Here is a 21,220-nt window from a genome sequence, read left to right as displayed (position 1 = left end):
GTTGCAGGGCCTCTAGGTCATGATTTCCACTATCAGACTTCACTGCATAGCATTGAGGTTGTGGTTATCTGAGTTCCCTGGCCACTCGAGTTCCAGATAAATGGCTGTTAGATGTATTCAGATGATGTATTTAGTGAAGATGAGCAGTGGGATGGAGAAAGCTTCGGAATACCAGGTTGTGAGTAGAGGGAAAGCCTTGGATTAGGAGTGGTTATATTCAGAACAGTCCTCCTTTTTCTCCTATCCCTTGTCAAATCAGGTGTTTTCGAGGTTCCTAGGGATCCTGGGCTGCAAGCGTGTGGAGGAGGCAACCTAGTGACTTGGTGCCCTTTTCCCTCCAGACTCAGACCTCTGCCTCAAGTTCACTACTCTGTGTACTCTTAATGAAAAGTGTGAGCGGCTGCGCAAAGCTTACGGGGAGGCGTGCTCTGGGGCCCGCTGCCAGCGCCAAGCCTGCCTTAGGCAGCTGCTCACCTTCTTCGAGAAGGCGGCAGAGCCCCACGCGCAGGGAATGCTGCTCTGCCCGTGCGCGCCCACAGACCGTGGTTGTGGGGAGCGCCGGAAAAACACCATCGCCCCCAGCTGTGCGCTGCCGTCGGTGGCCCCTAGCTGCCTGGAGCTACGGAGCCTCTGCCTCTCGGACCCGCTGTGCAGGTGCGCGGGAGGCGGGGCGGGGGGCGGATAGCAGGGTGGGCAGGGGCGTGACACAACGCCACTCCTTCCTGACTGCCTTTCTGTGCCGGGCTGGGTCAGAACCCCCAGGGAACTGTGGGCCCACAGGCTGCTTCATCAAATAGTCACCTTGAATATTTCACGAAACTTTTCTCAAAAAATAAAAACCGCGGGAAATAGACAAAATGGGCTGGGCGCAGTGGCTCACGCCTGTAATCCTAGAACTCTGGGAGGTGGATTCCTTGAGCTCAGGAGTTGGGGACCAGTCTGAGAAAAAGAGGGACCATGTCTCTACTGAAAAATAGAAAAATTAGCCCACGGGCGGCGCCTGTGGCTGGGTGAGTAGGGCGCCGGCCCCATATACCGAGGGTGGCGTGTTCAAACCCGGCCCCGATTGAACTGCAACAAAAAAATAGCCGGGCGTTGTGGCGGGCGCCTGTAGTCCCAGCTGCTCGGAAGGCTGAGGCAAGAGAATCGCTTAAGCCCAGGAGCTGGAGGTTGCTGTGAGCTGTGTGAGGCCACGGCACTCTACCGAGGGCGGTAAAGTGAGACTCTGCCTCTACAAAAAAAAATAAATAAATAATAATAATAAAAATTAGCCCTGAATGGTGGCAGGCACCTGTAGTCCCAGCTATTTAGGAGCATCGCACCTGGGCAACAGAGTGAAACTGTCTCAAAATAAAAATAATAAATAAATATGCACACAAAATGTATTTTAAAAATAACTAAAAATTCTTGGGCGGCGCCTGTGTCTCAGTGAGTAAGGCGCCGGTCCCATGTACTGAGGATGACAGGTTCGAACCCAGTCCCAGCCAAACTGCAACAACAACAACAAAATAGCCGGGCGTTGGTGGGCGCCTGTAGTCTCAGCTACTCAGGAGGCTGAAGCAAGAGAATCGCCTAAGCCCAAGAGCTGGAGGTTGCTGTGAGCTGTGACTTCACAGCACTCTACCAAGGGCGACAAAATGAGACTCTCTCTCATAAGTAAAACAACAACAACAACAAAACCCTCAAAATTCCATCACCTAAAGATAATCTACCATACTTTGGGAACGTGTCCTTCCAGTTTTTTTTTTTTTTTTTACAATAAAAGTGGGCATTATGGGAATATATCTGTGTCTTGCTTTTTTTCACTTATGGTACATATCTCATGGGCATTTTTCTGTAGAGGAAAGATGGAGTAGTGCTAAGACAAGCTATGAAGTCAGACAGATGTGACTTTAACTCCAGGGTCCCTATAATCTTGAGCACAACACTTGACCTAAAATTCCATCGCTTACCCTAAGGTTCTGTTTAGTCCTCTGTAAAAACGGAAATAATGCAGACCTCATGGGATTCTGGTGAGAATTAAATGACGTGATTTACGTAGAGTGCTTAGTTTACTGGGGCAGAGTAAGTGCTTCACAAATTGGTAGTGCTTATTTTTTCATTCACTGTCCTTTAGAACTTGATTTTTAAATGTCTTGCATTGTATTATTTCATTATATAGATGCCCCACACTTTAACCATTTCTCTATTGTTGGATATTTAGTTTTTTTTTATTGCTATAAATAATGATACAATAAATTTCCCTCATGCTCTTTCATCTTTATGCACAAATGTAATTATCACTTAGGTTGTGTCGCTTCTAGTGCCTTTACCAGATCAAAGGACACGAGGATTTGTTTTTTGTTTTTTTTTTTTTTTGTAGAGACAGAGTCTCATGTTATCGCCCTTGGTAAAGTGCCGTAACATCACAGCTCACAGCAACCTCAAACTCCTGGTCCTGGGTGATTTTCCTGCCTCAGTCTCCCGAGTAGCTGGGACTACACGCACCCACCACAACCCCTGGCTATTTTTTTTTTTTTTGCAGTTTTTGGCTGGGCCTGGGTTTGAACCCACCACCTCCAGCATATGGGGCTGGCACCTTACTCCGTTGAGCCACAGGTGCCACCCATCCCCTGGCTATTTTTTTGTTGCAGTTTAGCCAGGGCCGGGTTTGAACCCGCCACCCTCGGTATATGGGGCCGGCGCCCTACTCACTGAGCCACAGGTGCCGCCCAGACATGAGGATTTGTAAGGTATTTGATGCATATTCTCCAAGAAATCTGAAATTCTGATCTAGCTTTTTCTGTTTTCTCAGGACAAAACATTTGCCAAGTTGAAGTTATGGTCCATTAAGTGACATTTGTTGACAGTAACCTTGGTTTCAACTTGGCTTTACTACTTAATTCTTTGTAACCTTGGACAAATTACTTAACCTGTCTGACTACCACTTTTCTCATCTGTAAACCATCACATAGTCAGGGTTCTCAATAATCATAATACTAACATGTACTGAGTAATTACTACGGGCTGGATACTGTTTTAAGTACTAAACATGTATTAGCTCATGTAAACCTCATAAAAACCCTGGAAGATAGATGCTATTAATATTTTATCAACTTCAATTTGCATTTTTTATTTTCTTAAAATTTATCATTGTATTTTATTTTTATATTTTTATTTTTTGAGACATAGTCTTACTCTGTTCCTCTGGCTAGAGTGCCATGGCCTCAGCCTACATCATAACAACCTCAAACTCCTGGGCTCAAGGGATCCTCCAGCCTCAGCCTCCTGAGTAGCTGAGAATACAGGTGCCCACCATGACGTGTGGCTTATTTTCCTATTTTTAGAAGATATGGGGGTCTCGCTCTTACTCAAGCTGGTCTTGTACTCCTGAGCTCAAGGAATCTACCTACCTCAGCCTCTCAGAGTGCTAGCGCAATCTTCAGTTTACAAATGAAGAAACCATACCAGAAAGTAAGCAACAAACTAGTAAGTCAGGTTTATTAGGTTAGATTTGGAATGCAGAGGGTCTGGCCTAGAATCTGTATTCTTTTTTACTTTTTTCTCTTTTTTGTATGTGTAAAAAGAGTCTCATTCTGTTGCCTGGGCTAGAATACAGTGACACATCATAGCTCACTGTAGCCTTGAACTCCTGGGCGCAAGCAATCCTGTTACTTCACCTTCCCAAGTAGCTGGGACTACATCATGTGCCACCACAACTGGCTAATTTCTTTATTCTGTTAGAAATGAGGTCTCCCTGTGTTGCCCAGGCTGGTCTCAAACTCCTGGCCTCAAGTCATCCCCCCTATTTTGGCCTTACAAAGTGCTAGGATTCTGGCCAGGCCTGGTGGCTCATGCCTGTAATCCTAGCACTCTGGGAGGCCAAAGCGGGTGGATTGTCTGAGCTCATAAGTTTGAGACCAGCCTGAGCAAAAGTGAGACCCCCATCTCTACTAAAAAATACAAAAAACTGAAGCAAGAGGACCACTTGAGCCCAAGAGCTGGAGGTTGCTGTGAGCTATGATGCCATAGCACTCTACCCAGGGTGACAGCTTAAGACTCTGTCTCAAAAAAAAAAAAAAGTGCTAGGATTCTCTGCAAGACCAAGGTGAGTGGATTGCCTGAGCTCAGGAGTTCGAGATCAGCCTGAGCAAGAGTGAGACCCCTCTCTAAAACTAGCTGGGCATTGGGTGGCACCTGTGGCTCAAAGGAGTAGGGCGCTGTCCCCACATACCGGAGGTGGTGGGTTCAAACCCTGCCCTGGCTAAAAACTCCAAAAAAAAAAAAAAAAAGCTGGGCATTGTGGCAGGCACCTGTAGTCCCAGCTACTTGGGTAGTTGAGGCAAGAGAATTGCTCGAGCCCAAGAGTTTGAGGTTGCTATGAGCTATGATGCCATGGCACTCTACCAAGCATGACAAAGTAAGACTCTATCTCAAAAAAACAAACAAAGTGCTAGGATTGGCTGGGCACAGTGGCTCATGCCTGTAATCCTACCACTTCGGGAGACTGGATCGCCTGAGCTCAGGCTTGCAAGACCAACCTGAGCAAGAGTGAGACCCTGCCTCTACTTAAAATAGAAAAACTAGCTGGGTGTTATAAGGTGTGCCTGTAATCCCAACTACCTGGGAGGCTGAGGCAAGAGGATCGCTTGAGCGCAAGAGTTTGAGGTTGCTGTAAGCTATGACACCACAGCACTCTACTCAGGGTGACAGAGTAAGGCTCTGTGTCAAAAAAAATAAAAGTGCTGGGCGGCGCCTGTGGCTCAGTCGGTAGGGAGCCGGCCCCATATACCCAGGGTGGCGGGTTCAGACCCCGCCCTGGCCAAACTGCAACCAAAAAATAGCCGGGCGTTGTGGCGGGCGCCTGTAGTCCCAGCTACTCGGGAGGCTGAGGCAAGAGAATCGCTCGAGCCCAGGAGTTGGAGGTTGCTGTGAGCTGTGTGAGGCCATGGCACTCTACCGAGGGCCATAAAGTGAGACTCTGTCTCTATAAAAAAAAATAAAAATAAAAAAATAAAAATGCTAGGATTACACTGTGGCCAGCTTACCATTCTGCTCTATCACCTATTATTGTGCTAGTAGTTATTACTATTACATAATAGATCCAGGGCTAGGTGATGAAGATATTGTCCTTGCCTTCAATGAGTTCACAGTTGAGTGGGAGTAACAGAGAAGTAAACCTCACATAAGGCAAAATGTAATGAAAACTGCTGAAATACTTATATCACCCAAAGAAAACTAGCTTTAGCTATTGTAGGATAAGTGTTAATAATAACAATATCCAACATTTATTAAATACTTAATATGTATCAGCCCTATGCTAAATGCTATGCATGTATTCTCTCTTTTTTTTTTACTATTTTAGAAACAAAGTCTTGCCTAGGCTCAGGTGATCCTCCTACCTCAGCCTCCACAGTAGCTGGGACTTTTTTTTTTTGAGACAGAATCACACTATGTTGCCCTTGGTAGAGTGCTGTAGCATCACAGCTCACGGCAATCTCAAAACTCTTGGGTTTAAGTGATTCTCTTACCTCAGCCTCCTGAGTAGCTGGGACTACAGGCACCCACCACAACACCTGGCTATTTTTTGGTTGCAGTTGTCATTATTATTTAGCACGCCCAAGCTGGGTTCAAACCCGCCACCTTGGTTGTATGTGGCCTGCACCCTACTCACTGAGCTACAGGTGCTGAGCCAGCATTTTCTTATTTCATCTTAACAAAAATCCATGAGGTAGTGCTGCTATCATCTGTTTTACAGTTTAGGAACTAGGTTAAAAAGCTGCCTGAGCTCTCATAACTAAAGATGGTGGAGCCCAAATTCAGGTTGATATGCTGTGGGGCCTGTGATGGTGCATTTAATTGTAATGGGGAGGCTTCACTGAGGAGAAGACCCTGGGCCAGCTCTGAAGACCCAGCAGGATTTGTCATGACAATGGGCATGCCAAGCTAAAGGGGCAGCAAGAGTAAAAACTGCAGTGTGCCCAAATGAAAACTCTTGAAATTTCCCTTCTTCCAGGTCACGCCTGGTGGATTTCCAGACCCATTGCCATCCCATGGACATCCTAGGGACTTGTGCAACAGAGCAGTCCAGATGTTTACGAGCATACCTGGGGCTGATTGGTGAGGCTCAGGGTGTGTGTAGGAGCCACAGGTTGGTCAGACCTGAGGGGAAGAATGCTCTAGAGACTGAACCCAGATGGTGTGGTTCTGAGATGGGTGGGGAAGGATGGGTTATCCTAGGTCCTGAGAATCCCTTCCCCTCTTCACCCCACAGGAACTGTCATGACCCCCAACTTTGTCAGCAACGTCAACACCAGTGTTGCCTTAAGCTGCACCTGTCGAGGCAGTGGCAATCTGCAGGAAGAGTGTGAACAGCTGGAAGGGTTCTTCTCCCGAAACCCCTGCCTCAGTGAGTGTGCTCCACTTGCTCCCAGCACCTGTGTCCGGGTCATCTAGATCCAGGGGGAAGGAAAAGGTCAATTGTGTGGCCCAGACCTATTCTGTCCACCTCCTTCAGATAGAGCAGCTCTCTTCTCAGCATAGGCTTCCACCCCCCCAGCTGGGCCTTTCTTCCTTTTCCCTGAGAGACCCCCTTCACTGCCTGTTCAACCTGTGTGGACCTCTCCAGATCAAGGAACAAGCAAGCAGAATGAGACAATATCCCATTTCCACCTCCTACCCATTTGTTCCCCTATATCTCAGGGACCTTGACATTCCCTTCCCTTTATTGGGAACCTGAGAAATCTCCTGCCACCATGCCCTTCCAACATGCCTTTTCTCTTCTCCTCAGTGGAGGCCATTGCAGCCAAGATGCGTTTTCACAGCCAACTCTTCTCCCGGGATTGGGCAGACTCTACCTTTGCTGTGATGGAACACCAGGTGGGAGCTCCTCTTTTATACCCCTCATTCCTTTACTGGACCAGTTGGGGAAAACCTAAACCAGGCAGAAAAGGGGCTTAGGTAGGGAGTTACCCTCCCTGTTATCATGAAAGTCATAGACCTTCAATGGTCACCTCAGGAGAAGGGGGCAGTCTTGACTGAGGTTGGGGTAATGAAGAAGGTGAAGATGGTCCTCTGAACTGACTCTTCCATTTCTTCCACAGAACAGAAATCCTGCTCTGAGGCCACTACCCTGGCTGCCCTCTCTTTTCTCCTGCATACTTACCTTGATTCTGCTCCTGAGCTTCTGGTAGACAACTTCCCTGGTGGCCCTATTCCCCTCCCCCATACCCAGCCAGACTTGCCGCCTGTGAGTGTTGGGGATAGGACAGCATCAGAAAGGACATGTGGGGCATAAATGTGGCAACCCTGACACCACCCCGCATGTCCATCCAGTTAGCCCTAGATGAGGCCACAGTAGGGGTTATTACCTCCAGATTCTTACTGGCTGGGTTCTTGTTCCCTCTACCCATACCTCCACTTCTGATTCGTGCTGTCCCTCCCTAGGACTTGGTGACCACAATTTAGTCATATCTTCTGGTGGTGACCAGCTCTACCAAGCTCTCTCCTGATCCTTTCCTCCCAACTACTAGGATAACCCAGAGCCTAACAAATCAGTTATTCCCTTGTATTTTCCAGGTAGGCAGGGCTGGGTGTCCTGAGGCAGCCTAGAAAGACACTGCCCACTATTAGGAAGGCTAGAGCAACACTCCTGTCCCCTTCTCTCCTCCTCTGCTGCCTGCACTGCTCTGCCCCAGATCCTGCAGAACATTTGGCCACCAAGAGCTGAACCATGGACTTTGCTTTATTCCTACTACTATCCCAAGTCCCCTGGCCTCTTGGATCATGATTAAACACTTTGACTTAAGACCTCACTCCTTTCCCATTTTCTCAAATTGTGAATTTATTCAGAATTAAGAGGTGTTACAGATAGAAGAGCCCAGGCCAGGTGATAAAGAGACACAGCAACCCTACCACCACTACCTGTATAACTTCAGGCAAGTCTCACAGCCCCTCTGTATTCTAGACGTGGAATTGGAAGAAAAAATAGCTTATGTGAGGCTGTGGACCTGAGATCTGTCCCAGCTCCAGCTATTTCTGGGATACTGCCTGGGTTCTGCCATAGCAGCTGAGGTGGGGGCCGTTAGTCAACCATAGCATTTATTCAGCACCTGCTCTAGATCATAATGGGGGCCAGAGGGAAGCAGAGATTGGTCTTTGATTTCAGGTAATTTGTAATCCTATTGAGATGAGGAAACACCCACCCATGCAAAGTAGTTGGAAGAATACATTTACAGAGCTATGGATATTTGTCTATTAATTTATTCACTCACTCTTTCAACAAGCACCTAATGAGTTTTGGCTCTGCAATACCCTGTGCTGAGTGCAAAAGATTCCAAGGTAATAAGACTCAGATCTTTTTTTTATTCTTTTTTATTGAGACAGAGTCTCACTTTGTTGCTGTTGGTAGAGCGCTGTGGCATCACAGCTCACAGCAACCTCAAACACTTGGGCTCAAGCAATTGTCTTGCCTCAGTCTCCCTAGTAGCTGGGACTACAGGAACCTGCCACAGTGCCCAGCTATTATGTTGTTTGTTTCAGTAGGTCTGGGCTGGGTTCAAACCCACCAGCCCCGGTGCATGAGGCCAGCACCCTAACCACTGAGCTATGGGCACCCAGCCAAAACTAAGATCTTCTTTTCTTTTCTTTTTTTGCAGTTTTTTTTGGCCGGTGTGGGGTTTGAACCTGCCACCTCTGATATATGGGGCCAGCGCCCTACTCCTTGAGCCACAGGCGCCGCCCTTAAGATCTTATTTTCATATCTTTTATGCATCAGAGCAGTTAAACAAGATGGTGAATAAGAGCAAATGTAGTATGATAAGTGCTATAGAATAATTATGATAATAACCCTCATTTATTGAGCCTCTACTGTGTGCCAAGTACTATGGTGCACTGTGTGCATGTACGTGCATTAATTCATTTAATCGTCCAACAACACTTGTCTTTGTCAGTCACAGGCTATGTGACCTTGGGCTTAACTTCTCTGGGCCTCACTATCCATGTCTGTAACATGGAAAAGCATGGAACCCACCTCATAAAGAATGAGGTAATCCATGTAAAAGCATTGTGCCTGACACAGTAAGAACTCAAAAAAGTTAATAATTATACAATGTGGTTTTTATAGAGAATTTGAACAAACTATAGGTAATTCTAAAGAAGAAAGCAAAATTTTTTAAATCCCACTCTTAAACTTCCTAACTGCTCCCTGCACATCTGGGACCTTGAGAATCTATGGATATGTATAATTTTACATAAGTGGGGTCACACACTGTGTGTCAAAGTGAAAATCACAGATATCTTTTAGCATCCATATAGAATTGAGCTATATCTGGGCAGCGCCTGTGGCTCAGTCGGTAGGGCGCCGGCCCCATATACCGAGGGTGGCGGGTTCAAACCCGGCCCCGGCCAAACTACAACCAAAAAAAAAAAAATAGCCGGGCATTGTGGTGGGCGCCTGTAGTCCCAGCTGCTCGGGAGGCTGAGGCAAGAGAATCGCTTAAGCCCAGGAGTTGGAGGTTGCTGTGAGCTGTGTGAGGCCACGGCACTCTACTGAGGGCCATAAAGTGAGACTCTGTCTCTACAAAAAAAAAAAAAAAAAAAAAGAATTGAGCTATATCATTATTTTTATCAGCTGCATGACATAGACTTGTAAGAATGCATATTCATACATGCATAGTTTATTTAAGCACCAGTTCTACATTGATGGACATTTGGTTGTCTTCCCATTCTTCTCTGAGTTAAGTTGTTTTTGTTTTTCCAGAAAAAATCTTACTCTGTCTCCAAGACTAGAGTACCATGGCTTCAGCCTACTTCACAGCACCACAAACTCCTGAGCTCAAGCAATCCTCCTGCTTCAACTTCAGAAGTAGCTAGGACAACAGGCACATGCCACCACACCCAACTAATTTTTTTATTTTTCAGTAGAGATGGAGTCTCACTCAGGCTTTGAACTCTTGACTTCAAGTGATCCTCCTGCTTTGGCCTCCCAGAGTGATAGGATTTTAGTCATGAGCCACTGTGTGATCCCTCTAAGTTTTTTTTTTTTTTCAATTGAGACAGAGTTTCACTTTGTCACCCTCGGTAGAGTGTTGTGGCATCATGGCTCACAGCAACCTCAAACTCCTGGGCTCAAGCGATTCTCTTGCCTCAGCCTCCCAAGTAGCTGGGACTAGAGGTGCCTGCCACAATTCCCGGCTATTTGTTTGTTTGTTTGTTTAGCAGGCCTGGGGCCAGGTTCAAACCCACCAGCCCCGGAGCATGTGGCTGGTGCCCTAACCACTGAGCTATGGGCGCCCTAAGTTTGTGTTTTTGTGTTGTTGTTTTTTTTGAGACAGAGTCTCAAGCTGTTGCCCTGACTAGAGTGCTATGGCATCATAGCTCACAGCAAACTCCAACTCTTGGTCTCAAACAATCTTTTTGCCTCAGTTTTTTAAATTATTTTTAGTAGAGACAGGGTTTTGCTTTTGCTCAGGCTGGTCTCCAACTCATGAGCTCAGGCAATCCACTTGCCTCTGCCTCCCAGAGTGCTAGGATTATAAGCATGAGCTACCTCGCCTGGCTGAGTTAATTTTTAAGGCAATGAGGTAGGTGACTGTGAGTACCATGTGCACAGAGTTTCCAGAGTGGTGGGTGGAATAGGCAAACCTTTCTACATATATTTTTATATCTGCATAGCCTGCCCAGCCCCTGAAAACATTCAGCCAGGCTGCCTCCCTGCAAATTCCAGTGGGGCACCGGGTGGGTCGACCTTTCTTCCTCCTGCTTCCCCTTCCAGGAAGATCTCTGAGCAGTCAAGTCCTCTCCAATTGCCTTGGCTCCATTAGCCTGAGGCTGGGGGTGTGAATGGTACAGTCATTCCTTGCTAAGTGCCTGAATTAGACTAATAGGTCATCTATGCTTTTCTCTGAAGAAGGTCCAAATTTCTGGTAAACAACCAGACCACTCTTCTAGTCCAGGGCCCAGAGCCAAGACCCTGGGTGGGAGTGTATTGGCTAGACTAAAGCTTTTAATGGTATCATGGCTGGCTGGGATGGTTAATGCCATTAGACTAACTTCTGAGCAGCGAGGTGGGAAGGGCTGCTGGCAATACTGGTAGGTGGAGAATTACAGGCTGTCCACGGTTGGGGTGGAGCAGACTATCTTTTAAACACTTACCTCCAAATTCACCCATCATTCAACAAGCACTTGCCCTGTCCCAGGACTTGAGTATTTTTAAAAGAGGCAGTATCTGTCTCTGCCTATTCATGTTCCACCATGTTAATGAAGGGGCAGCTCAGGACTCTGACAACTAGACCTCTAAGTTGGGCAGTTGAGACTCTTCAGTTATCCTGGTTGATTGTAACACTCAGCTATTTGACCTTGGGAAACACTCTTCACCTTTCTGAGCCACTGTTCCCTCATCTAAGGTGGAGATGCCAATAGAATACCTAACTTAAAGTGTTGCAGTTTTTTTTTTTTTTTGAGACAGAGTCTCACCATGTCACCCTGGGTAGAGTGCTGTGGCGTTACAGCTCACAGCAACCTCAAACTCTTGGGCTTAAGCAATTCTTTTCCCTCAGGCTCCCAAGTAGCTGGGACTACAGGCACCCGCCACAACATCTGGCTATTTTTTGGTTGCAGTTGTTTAGCTGGTTGGAACCCGCCACCCTCGGTCTATGTGGCTGGCGCCATAACCACTGTGCTATAGGTGCTGAGCCAGCAGGGTTTTTTTGTGTGTTTTGTTTTTTTGAGATAGAGTCTCATTTGGTCACCCTCGGTAGAGTGCTGTGGCGTCATAGCTCACAGTGACCTCAAACTCTTGGGCTCAGCCTCCCGAGTAGCTGGGACTACAGGTGCCCTCCACAACACCTGGCTATTTTTAGAGACCAGGTCTCATTCTGGCTCAGGCTGTTCTTGAACCTGTGAGCTCAGGCCATCTACCCACAGTGCTAGGATTACAGGTGTGAGCCACTGTACCTGGCCCTACTTTGTTTTTAATAAATACAATATCAGCAATTTAATTTCAGCCATAAGACTAATAGACAATATAAAGTAATGATTCTACTAATTATGCTAGTTTTGGTTAGCAATTTTTTGGCTTCCTATTACTATAAAAGCTTATAAGCATGATATATATACACACACATATATAATTTGGATAATGAAAGGTATATATATTTAATTTAGATTAATAGTAAAAAAATATTTAAAACCATCTCAAGATTGTTGTGAGGACTAGAAATTTTCATGATACTTAGCATCATGCCTGATACAGAATGAACACTCAGTAAATGGCAGGCATTACTACTGTTAATTCTAGGAGGGGAACTGTAGATACCCTGTATTCTGCTTCCTGCCTTGGAACAGTGGTAAGGTGATAGCTGCTGACTCCCCCTCCATTGGCTGCCCCTGAGAAACTTTCTTTTCAAAGTCTGAACTTCAGGATGGAAGCCAGAACTTTGGATCTGTAGCACAGACCCTGTGGCACCTTGAACAGATTATGAAGGCAGAGGAAGTTAGCATCTTATGCAAAGGTCTTTGGGCTGCAAGTAACAGAAACGTTGGAATTACTTAGTAAAAAGGGAATGTCATGCAACCTGATCCCAGGGAGTTCAGTCAGGTATTGGGAAAGCTAGGACTGGTGAGCCAGGAAACAGAGTCTTGAGCCCCATCCCTGAAGGTGTGATGTCTTGGGCCATGTGCTGCATTCCTTCTGCAGACCTACTCCTCTGCATGACCTGCCAAGCCCAGTGACTGTAGCTGCCTGATCTCCCACCCCAATTGCAAATCCACGGAGGGAAGAAATTTGATTGTCTGGGTTCAGTTGTAAATTGGCTTTTCTGGGTCCAGAGTCCATCCCAGGCCTATTAACTGGGTAAAAGAAACATAAAGACAAACACTACTAACTTAATTACAGGATCTCAGACCTATTAGTTGAAGGCAGTTCTCAGAGAAGGCCCTGTCGCTCAGCAGAAACCCTAGAACCACAGACTTTTGTCAGAGAACTGAGGCAGATTTTAACAATCACCTGAGGTGTAGCTCTGCTTCTTCTGTGGCTTCCTGCCAGGCTTAGGAACATCTTGTCTGTGTTTCCTTCTTGAATTCCCTGAAAGGGTGGAATGTAGGAACGCAGGCCAGGCTCTGTGAAGGACCTCTGGGTCTCAGAACTACCCTGTGAGCTGGATCTGAGTTGAGGTTGTTTATGGCTACAGAAGGAGACTTTGCTACTGTCAGGCTTACTAGATTTCTGGCCCTGGCAGTTGAAGAGGAAGGCAAAGTGAAGAGGATCTGATATACTACCGCAAATATGCCACTTTAGCATAAGATCATGTTGAGCTGAAGACAACTGAGAATCAACAAAAGCAGGAAGTTATCTCTGCCCTCTCCTTCTTTGCCTGAAAGCAGGGCACAAATTTCCTCCCCGTGCCTGAGTGAGAAAAGTGACTCTTATCATCAAAAATGATGAATTGACACCAAGATGAGTTTTCATAAACAGACCTTCCTAAAATAGCACTTATCTTCCATTAGTTCCTCCCATATATTTTGTAGTTACTTCCCCACAATTCACCGTCCCTTGAAGCCCAAATATTTCTTTTGTTAAAAGGGTATGTAACTAATGGCTTCTTCAAATTTCACTTCTTTTCTGTTACCTCCTATACATATAAATATTAATAAAAATTGTGTGCCCCTTTTTTCCTGTTTATTTGTCTTTTGTTAGTTTAATTTGAAGGGCTCCAGGTACTGAAAATAAGAGGGTAGAGGAAAAGATTTTTTCTTCCCCAACTGAAGCATTTCCTTAGCAGATAACCTTCCAGCTTTCCCTCTATATCCCGTGTGATCAATAATCATAGGTTCTTGCCCTCATTCCTCTCTTGGGATCTCTGGTTCTTAGAAATTTCAATCTCTGGGCAGCACCTGTGGCTCAGTGAATAGGGCGGTGGCGCCATATACTGAGGGTGGTGGGTTCAAACATGGCCCCTGCCAAACTGCAGCAACAACAACAAAAAAATAGCTGGGCGGTGCCTGTGGCTCAGTGGACAGGGCACCGGCCCCATATACTGAGGGTGGCAGGTTCAAACCCAGCCCTGGCCAAACTGCAACAAAAAAATAGCCAGGTATTGTGGCAGGCACCTGTAGTCCCAGCTACTTGGGAGGCTGAGGCAAGAGAATCACTCCAAGCCCAGGAGTTTGAGGTTGCTGTGAACTGTGACGCCACATCACTCTACTGAGGGCGACAAAGTAAGACTCTATCTCTTAAAAAAAATAGCGGGGTGTTGTGGTGGGCACCTGTAATCCCAGCTACTCAGGAGGCTGAGGCAAGGGAATTGCCTAAGCCCAAGAGCTGGAGGTTGTTGTGAGCTGTGATGCCACAGAACTCACTGAGGCCAATAAAGTGAGACTCTGTCTCAAAAAAAAAAAAAGAAAGAAAGAAATTTCAATCTCTTTTCAGTATCTCTGCTTCTCTCTGGAGGAAGCCTTTTCATATTTATAACCTGAGAAACTTGATTCTTTTTTTGAGACAGAGTCTCAAGCTGTCGCCCTGGGTACAGTGCTGTGGCATCACAGCTCACAGCAACCTCAAACTCTTGGGCTTAAGCAAGTCTCTTGCCTCAGCCTCCCAAGTAGCTGGGACTACAGGTGCCTTCCACAACCCCCGGCTATTTTTTGGTTGCAGTTGTCATTATTGCTTAGCAGGCCTGGACTGGATTCGAACCCGCCACCCTAGGTATATGTAGCCTGCACCCTGCTGACTGAGCTATGGGGGCCACCGAGAAACTTGATTTGATAAAGTTCCACCTTCAGAGATTGAGCTGGTCAAGGCCTTATCTGAGATACTGTGGGTGGGTTTGGAGGTGGAAGAGAGACAGAGATGATAATAGCTAACATGAGAGCTTAATGTATGTAAGGCACCATGCTGATGGTGTAATGAGCATTACCCCATTTAATTTTCATAACTATCCTATTTTATTTTCCTGATTTTACAAAGAAGCTTAGCAAAACCAAACAACTTGTCCAAGATTATAGGGGCTATCAAGTGACTGATCCAGTAATGAAACCTCAGTCCCCCTTATTCCCAGGCACAGTCTCTCTATGTTGCATTTATCCAGTGTTGGGGTGAGAACCCACATCTTAAATTATAACAGAGACCAAGATGAGGTCTGAAGGAACCCTTTCAGGTTACAGGGATGGCTTCCTAGAAGAGAAGCTATTTGGGTCAGGCCTTGAAAAGAGAGTACGGTTAATTAGATAGAAAGGAGGGAGAGGCACCCCAGTGATTAGAATGGGCAAATGCAAAAACTGGAAGGGTGGGAGTGTTGGGAGGTCTGCTGTGACTGGAGTTCTGTGAGAGGAGATGCTTCCAGGTCTTCCTGTCAGTCATCTCCCCACCCGACTTTCCCTGAAGAAGGGTGTCCTCTGAGGACACACCCAAATACAGGCCTGCTGTTGTGCAAGCCAGCCCCTGTGGAACAGGCAGTTCTAGAGAACTGGTGTACAGAATTCTGGCTTGGCATGCTTGGTCATGAGGAGCTCCTTGGCCCTTGACCCCTTGGTGACATCCCAGGGCAGAGGTCAATGTGTGTGGGTGAGAGGATGAAGTGCCCTGTGTCTGGCTGGGAACAGTGACAAGTAGAATGAGAGAGCCCATCCCCCACAAGAAAGATGCCTGCAAATAGCCTCTTCCTGGTGCTGACCCTGATACAAATTGCTGTGCTCAGCTGGTGTTAAGGCATTTGTTTCAAGAGCCTGGTCTTCCCAGACTGGTTGGTTCTGGGTTTCTTCCTGCTAAGCCCTTACTGTTGGCTGGGTAGGGCAGGCAGTAGGTTGGCACAAAGATGAAGACAAGTTTTATGAAGGCAGACAAAGAATAGCAAGGAACTTCATTATTTGAGTACTTGGTAAGTATGAAACACTGCATTAAGAGCTTTACAGTTACATGCGTAACTGCCTTACGCAGTGGCTCATACCTGTAATCCTAGCATTCTGAGAGGCCAAGGCGAGTTGATTGCTTGAGCTCATGAGTTTGAGACCAGCATGAGCAAAAGCAAGACCTCATCTTTACTAAAAATAGAAAAACTGAGTCAAGAGGATTGATCGAGCCCAAGAGTTAGAGGTTGCTGTGAGCTGTGATGCCATAGCACTCTACCCAGGACGACAGCTTGAGACTCTGTCTCAAAAAAAAGAAAGAAAAGTTTTACATGTGTATCCTTTTTTTTTTGAGACAGAGTCTCACTTTGTCACCCTTGGTAGAGTGCCATGGTGTCACACAGTTCACAGCAACCTCCAGCTCTTGGGCTTGGGTGATTCTCTTGCCTCAGCCTCCCGAGTAGCTGGGACCATGGGCACCCGCCACAACGCCCTGCTGTTTTTTTGTTGTTGTTGCAGTTGGGCCGGGGTCGGGTTTGAACCCACCACCCTTGGTATATGGGGCCAGTGCCCTACTCACTGAGCTACAGGTGCCACCCTACATGTGTATCCTTTTAAAAACCAAGCCTCTTCATGATATTTTCTCCACGTGGTGGTATCAATCTGGCATCCACAATATTTGAAAAAAATTATGAAGAATGATTGCACAGTCTTAAAAAATATACGCAGCAAAACTTGTCTTTGAGTTGTATACACCAAGCAGCTCCCCATCCAACCCTCACTCCCCCTCTAGGTTTCCCTAGAGGAGAGAGTCAGGCCGTGAATACACACACACACTCATATAGTTAATATCTTTTCTTTATTGCCAATCTATAATCCAGTTTAAACTTCCTCACAACCCTGTGAAGGCAGGCATTATTATTCCCATTTTATAAATAGAGAAACAGATGTCTAGAGGTTAAATCTTGCCCAGGGTCACAAAGCTAATCACTGGGAATTGAATTTGAAGCAGGTTCTGAGCTTATTTTGAAAGTGCATATATATTCCAAGACCTCCAAGACTCCTAAGAGGGGGTATCACTGAGGCTTCATGGAGGAGGAAATATTTGAGAAGAGCATCAAAGGATAAAGAGAAGCTCAACAGGCAGAGATGGACAGTGTATTTCTTAGGAAAGAAGGGAAGGAGGCCCAGGGGATAAGTACAAAGGTATCAGATAGTGGATGTCAGAAGGGAGGTGATCTCACCACTCCTTACCCCCCTAGTGGGGGTAAGCCTAGCACTTAATAGATTTGCTTTATTTCCCAACTTTGCCCCAGGCAGATTCTGCCTGTGCCCTTTTAACATTCTCTGTCACAAAGCCTCCTTGTGGCTTCTCAAAAAGACCTTCTGATTTAGGCTGGCTCCCTCCACCCCCATGAGGGAAGAGAGGGAGCTCTGTGGTGAAGCCCAGAAATGAACTCCCAAATCAAATACATACACTCCATTCCTCAGGAATTACATTTCAAGACTGTTTTAGGGACTACAGCCCTTTAGTTGGTCAAAGAAAGCATACTGTAGTCTAAAGAATTTGGGGCTGAAGGCTGGGTGAGGTGGCTCACGACTGCAATCCTAGCCTTCTGGGAGGCCAAAGCAGGTGGATTGCCTGAGCTCAAGAGTTCAAGACCAGCCTGAGCAAGAGATGAGACCCCTGTCTTTAAACAAAATAGCCAGATATTGTGGTAGGCACCTGTAATCTCAGCTCCTCAGGAGGCTGAGGCAAGAGAATGGCTTGAGTTCAAGAATTTGAGGTTGCTGTCGGATGTGGTGGCTCACGCCTGTAATCTTAGCCCTCTGGGAGGTCGAGGTGGGTGGATTGCCTGAGCTCACAGGTTCGAGACCAGCCTGAGCAAGTGCAAGACCCCATCTCTAAAAAATAGCCGGGTGTTCAGTGGCGCCTGTGGCTCAATTGGTAGGGCGCCAGCCCCACATACCGAGGGTGGCAGGTTCAAACCCGGCCCTGGCTAGCTAAAACACCAGTGACAACTGCAACAACAACAAAAAAAGCCGGGCGTTGTGGCAGGCACCTGTAGTCCCAGCTACTTGGGAGGCTGAGGCAAGAAAATCGCTTAAGCCCAAGAGTTGGAGGTTGCTGTGAGCTGTGACACTATGGCACTCTACCGAGGGTGAAAAAAGAGTTTGAGGTTGCTGTGAGCTATGATGCCTGAGCACTCTTCAAGGTGACAGAGTAAGACTCTGTCTCAAAAAGAAAAAAAGAAATCCGGGGTTGAATCTCAGGGAAACCACAATGAATTCCGTAAAGTTGCTTAATATTGCTAAGCTTCAGTCTCTGGATCTAAAAAGTAGTAGACCGTTTTGCTAAAAGTGATCTAAAACCTGATAGGTTTGTCAGAGAGGAGGGGGAAATGGCTGGTTGGGTGATATATTTATCTAATATTTACTTCAGTGTTAGATGTTAAGGACAAGTCAAATCCAGGATTTTCCTGCAGAAAGTGTACAGTATGATATCTCAGGAACATGGGTGGCAAGGTGACTCTCAACAAGTGGAGAGGAAAAGAAGAATCAGTGGATGAAGCATGGAAAGGGAGTTTCCAGTCCTGAAGTCTGGTTGCCCTGCTGGAACAATTTTATGAATCTCTCCAAGCCTCAGTTTACTTTAAATGCCAATTCAACTTAATGAAAATTGGCTGGATACTTGAATTACTATTTCATCTGTTATATTTTAAAATATATTTGTTCATATTCTGCCTCATCCCAGAAGACATTGGAGGAAGCTTATAAAAATGTACATAACGGGGTGGCGCTTGTGGCTCAGTGAGAAGGGCTCCGGCCCCATATACCAAGGGTGGCGGGTTCAAACAAAGCCCCGGCCGAACTGCAACAAAAAAATAGCTGGGTGCTATGGCGGGCGCCTGTAGTCCCAGCTACTCAGGAGGCTGAGGCAGGAGAATCGCAGAAGCCCAAGAGCTGGAGGTTGCTGTGAGTCCTGTGACTCATGGCATTCTACCGAGGGTGGTAAAGTGAGACTCTGTCTCTACCAAAAAAAAAAAGTACATAACATAAAAACATGAAAATAAAGTCATTGAACACCAGAGTGAAAGGAGAATCAGAGTAAAACAATGAGCAGAAGCCAGATCATTTCAGTAACAGTACACATGTGAAAAGGTCCTGCCCAGATTAATAACATTACCACAAACCCCTAGTATGTCATACTTGAAGGTAGTAGGGGTTAGAACGTGGATCTTTTTGGTTTTTTTTTAAGGCTAATCAAGTGAAGCAGTGGGAGTGGAGAAGGAACAAAGGAATCTGTAACTGATTTTGATCAATTAGTTGTAAACACCACTGTACTTGGACCAGCCAGAAAGTGTATCTTGAACAGAACTAAAAATAGCATTTATATTTTACAAGTGAAAATTAGGTTAAATCCTGCAAACGGAGAAAGAAAGAGAGAGAGAAAGTAAGAAAGAGAGAGAGAGAATTGATCCTCTGAAAATTATACAAAATTTGGAGCCCAAGGGCCGGGTGCCGTGGCTCACGCCTGTAATGCTACCACTCTGAGAGGCCGAGGCGGGTGGATTACTTGAAGCTCAGGAGTTCCAGACCAGCCTGAGTGAAAAGCGAGACCCTGTCTCTACTAAAAATAGAAAAACTGAGGCAAGAGGATAGCTTGAGCCTGAGTTGGAGGTTGCTGTGAGCTATGACACCATAGCACTTTACCCAGGGTGACAGCTTAAGACTGTCTCCAAATAAATAAATAAATCTGGAGACCAGTACCATGGCTTACACTTGTAATCCCAGCACTTTGGGAGGCAGAATCTGGAGGGTGACTCAAGGCCAGCAGGTTGAGGTTACAGTGAGCTATGATGATCCCACTGCACTCTAGCTGGAGCAACAGAGGGAGACCTTGTCTCAAAAATAAATAAATAAATAAATAAATATAATTATACAAAGTGTGGGACTCCTGTGTTTGTGCTTGGCAAGAGACCACACACTGGTGCCTCTGCTCTCATTGCTGTCCAGGAAATTACAGAGGCCAGCTAAGATGTCTCAGGCCTGTAATCCTACCACTCTGGGAGGCCAAGGCGGTTGGATTGCTTGAGCTCAGGAGTTACAGACCAGCCTGAGCAAGAGCAATAATCCATCTCTACAAAAAATAGAAAAAACTGGCGAGGTGTGGTGGCGCATGCCTGTAATCCTAGCACTCTGGGAGGATGAGGAGGGTGGATGGATAGCTTGAGCTCACAATTTCTTTTTTATTATTATCATTATTATTTTTTTATTGTTGGGGATTCATTGAGGGTACAAAGAACCGGGTTACATTGATTGTTGAGCTCACAATTTCAAGACCAGCCTGAGCAAAAGTGAGATGCAGTCTCTACTAAAAATAGAAAAACTGAGGCAAGAGGATGGCCTGAGCCTAAGAGTTGGAGGTTGCTGTGAGCTATGATGCTATAGCACTCTACCCAGGAAGACAGCAAAAACAAGAAAAAACAAAAAAAACTAGCCGGGTGTTACGGTGCAGGCCCGTAGTCCCAGCTACTCTGAGGCTGAGCAGGAGGCTCCCTTGAGCCCAAGAGTTTGAAGTGTTGCTGTGAACTATGATGCCACAGCACTCTGCCCCAGGACACGGAAGTGAGATTCTGTCTAAATTAATTAATTAATTAAATTTAAAAGGGAGTTACAAAACTTGACTACTTAACTGAAAAGGGTATCTCCAGGTAAGGTGAGGCAAAGGAGAATAAATATAAATTACAATCGCCAGTAATTATCTAGTCACACAAATTTATTGAGTGCTCATTATCTGCCAGTTACTCTGTGAAGTGTTTCATATTTAATACCTATGATATAGTCTAAATTACACGTTGCAGGGTATTGTAGGGATGAACAACACAAACTCCCAGTCCACTTGACTCAGGAGGGTGGGCGTCCTGCTCGCCCGGTAGCTTGCTGCATTTCCGCGGTTATTGCTTATGTTCCTCCACCTCTCCGAGCCTCAATTTCAATTGTCTGTCTCTTGGGTCGTTATAATGAATCAGTAAGCTAAAGTATGTTAAGTCATACTAATGGCAAAGGCGTTTTGAGGTGATGCGGCTGGCAGGTGCATCCAAATCCGGAAGCACTATGCCCGCACCTCGGCCGCGGCGCGGGACCTTGGCTTTAGTCCGGGCAGTAACTGCTACGCCGGTGCCCCGTGCCCTGCGCCGGAGCAAGCTGGACTGCGGGGGAGGCCGCGGGCGGCGTGCGGAGGAGGCGCGCCGCCTAATGCAGTTGTCAGTTAATTAGGGGAGAAGGTTATGTCATTAGTGGCGGGATCGATTCAAAGGGGATTAAGAGGCTCTGGCAGCGCCGCCGCCGCGCTCTCTGCGTGAGCCACTGGCCGAATTCAACAAAAATTCGATAC

General features: G+C 46.3%; 1 protein-coding gene across 1 annotated transcript in view; it reads left to right on the top strand.

Moving 5' to 3' along the window:
• Positions 1 to 13,640, top strand: part of GFRA3 (GDNF family receptor alpha 3) — a 32,009-nt gene extending 18,369 nt beyond the window's left edge. The window contains exons 4-8 of the mRNA XM_053566047.1: positions 342 to 654; positions 5,996 to 6,099; positions 6,254 to 6,388; positions 6,770 to 6,858; positions 7,083 to 13,640. Coding sequence (XP_053422022.1) covers positions 342 to 654; positions 5,996 to 6,099; positions 6,254 to 6,388; positions 6,770 to 6,858; positions 7,083 to 7,172 — 731 coding nt within the window. The 3' untranslated portion in view covers positions 7,173 to 13,640. The remainder of the gene's footprint in view (positions 1 to 341; positions 655 to 5,995; positions 6,100 to 6,253; positions 6,389 to 6,769; positions 6,859 to 7,082) is intronic.
• The last annotated feature ends 7,580 nt before the right edge of the window (positions 13,641 to 21,220 follow it).

The sequence above is a fragment of the Nycticebus coucang genome, chromosome 17 (assembly GCF_027406575.1).
Source record: "Nycticebus coucang isolate mNycCou1 chromosome 17, mNycCou1.pri, whole genome shotgun sequence".
NCBI lineage: Eukaryota > Metazoa > Chordata > Mammalia > Primates > Lorisidae > Nycticebus > Nycticebus coucang.
Note: the sequence above shows the minus strand (reverse complement) of the source record. Positions and strands in the feature narration are given on the sequence as shown.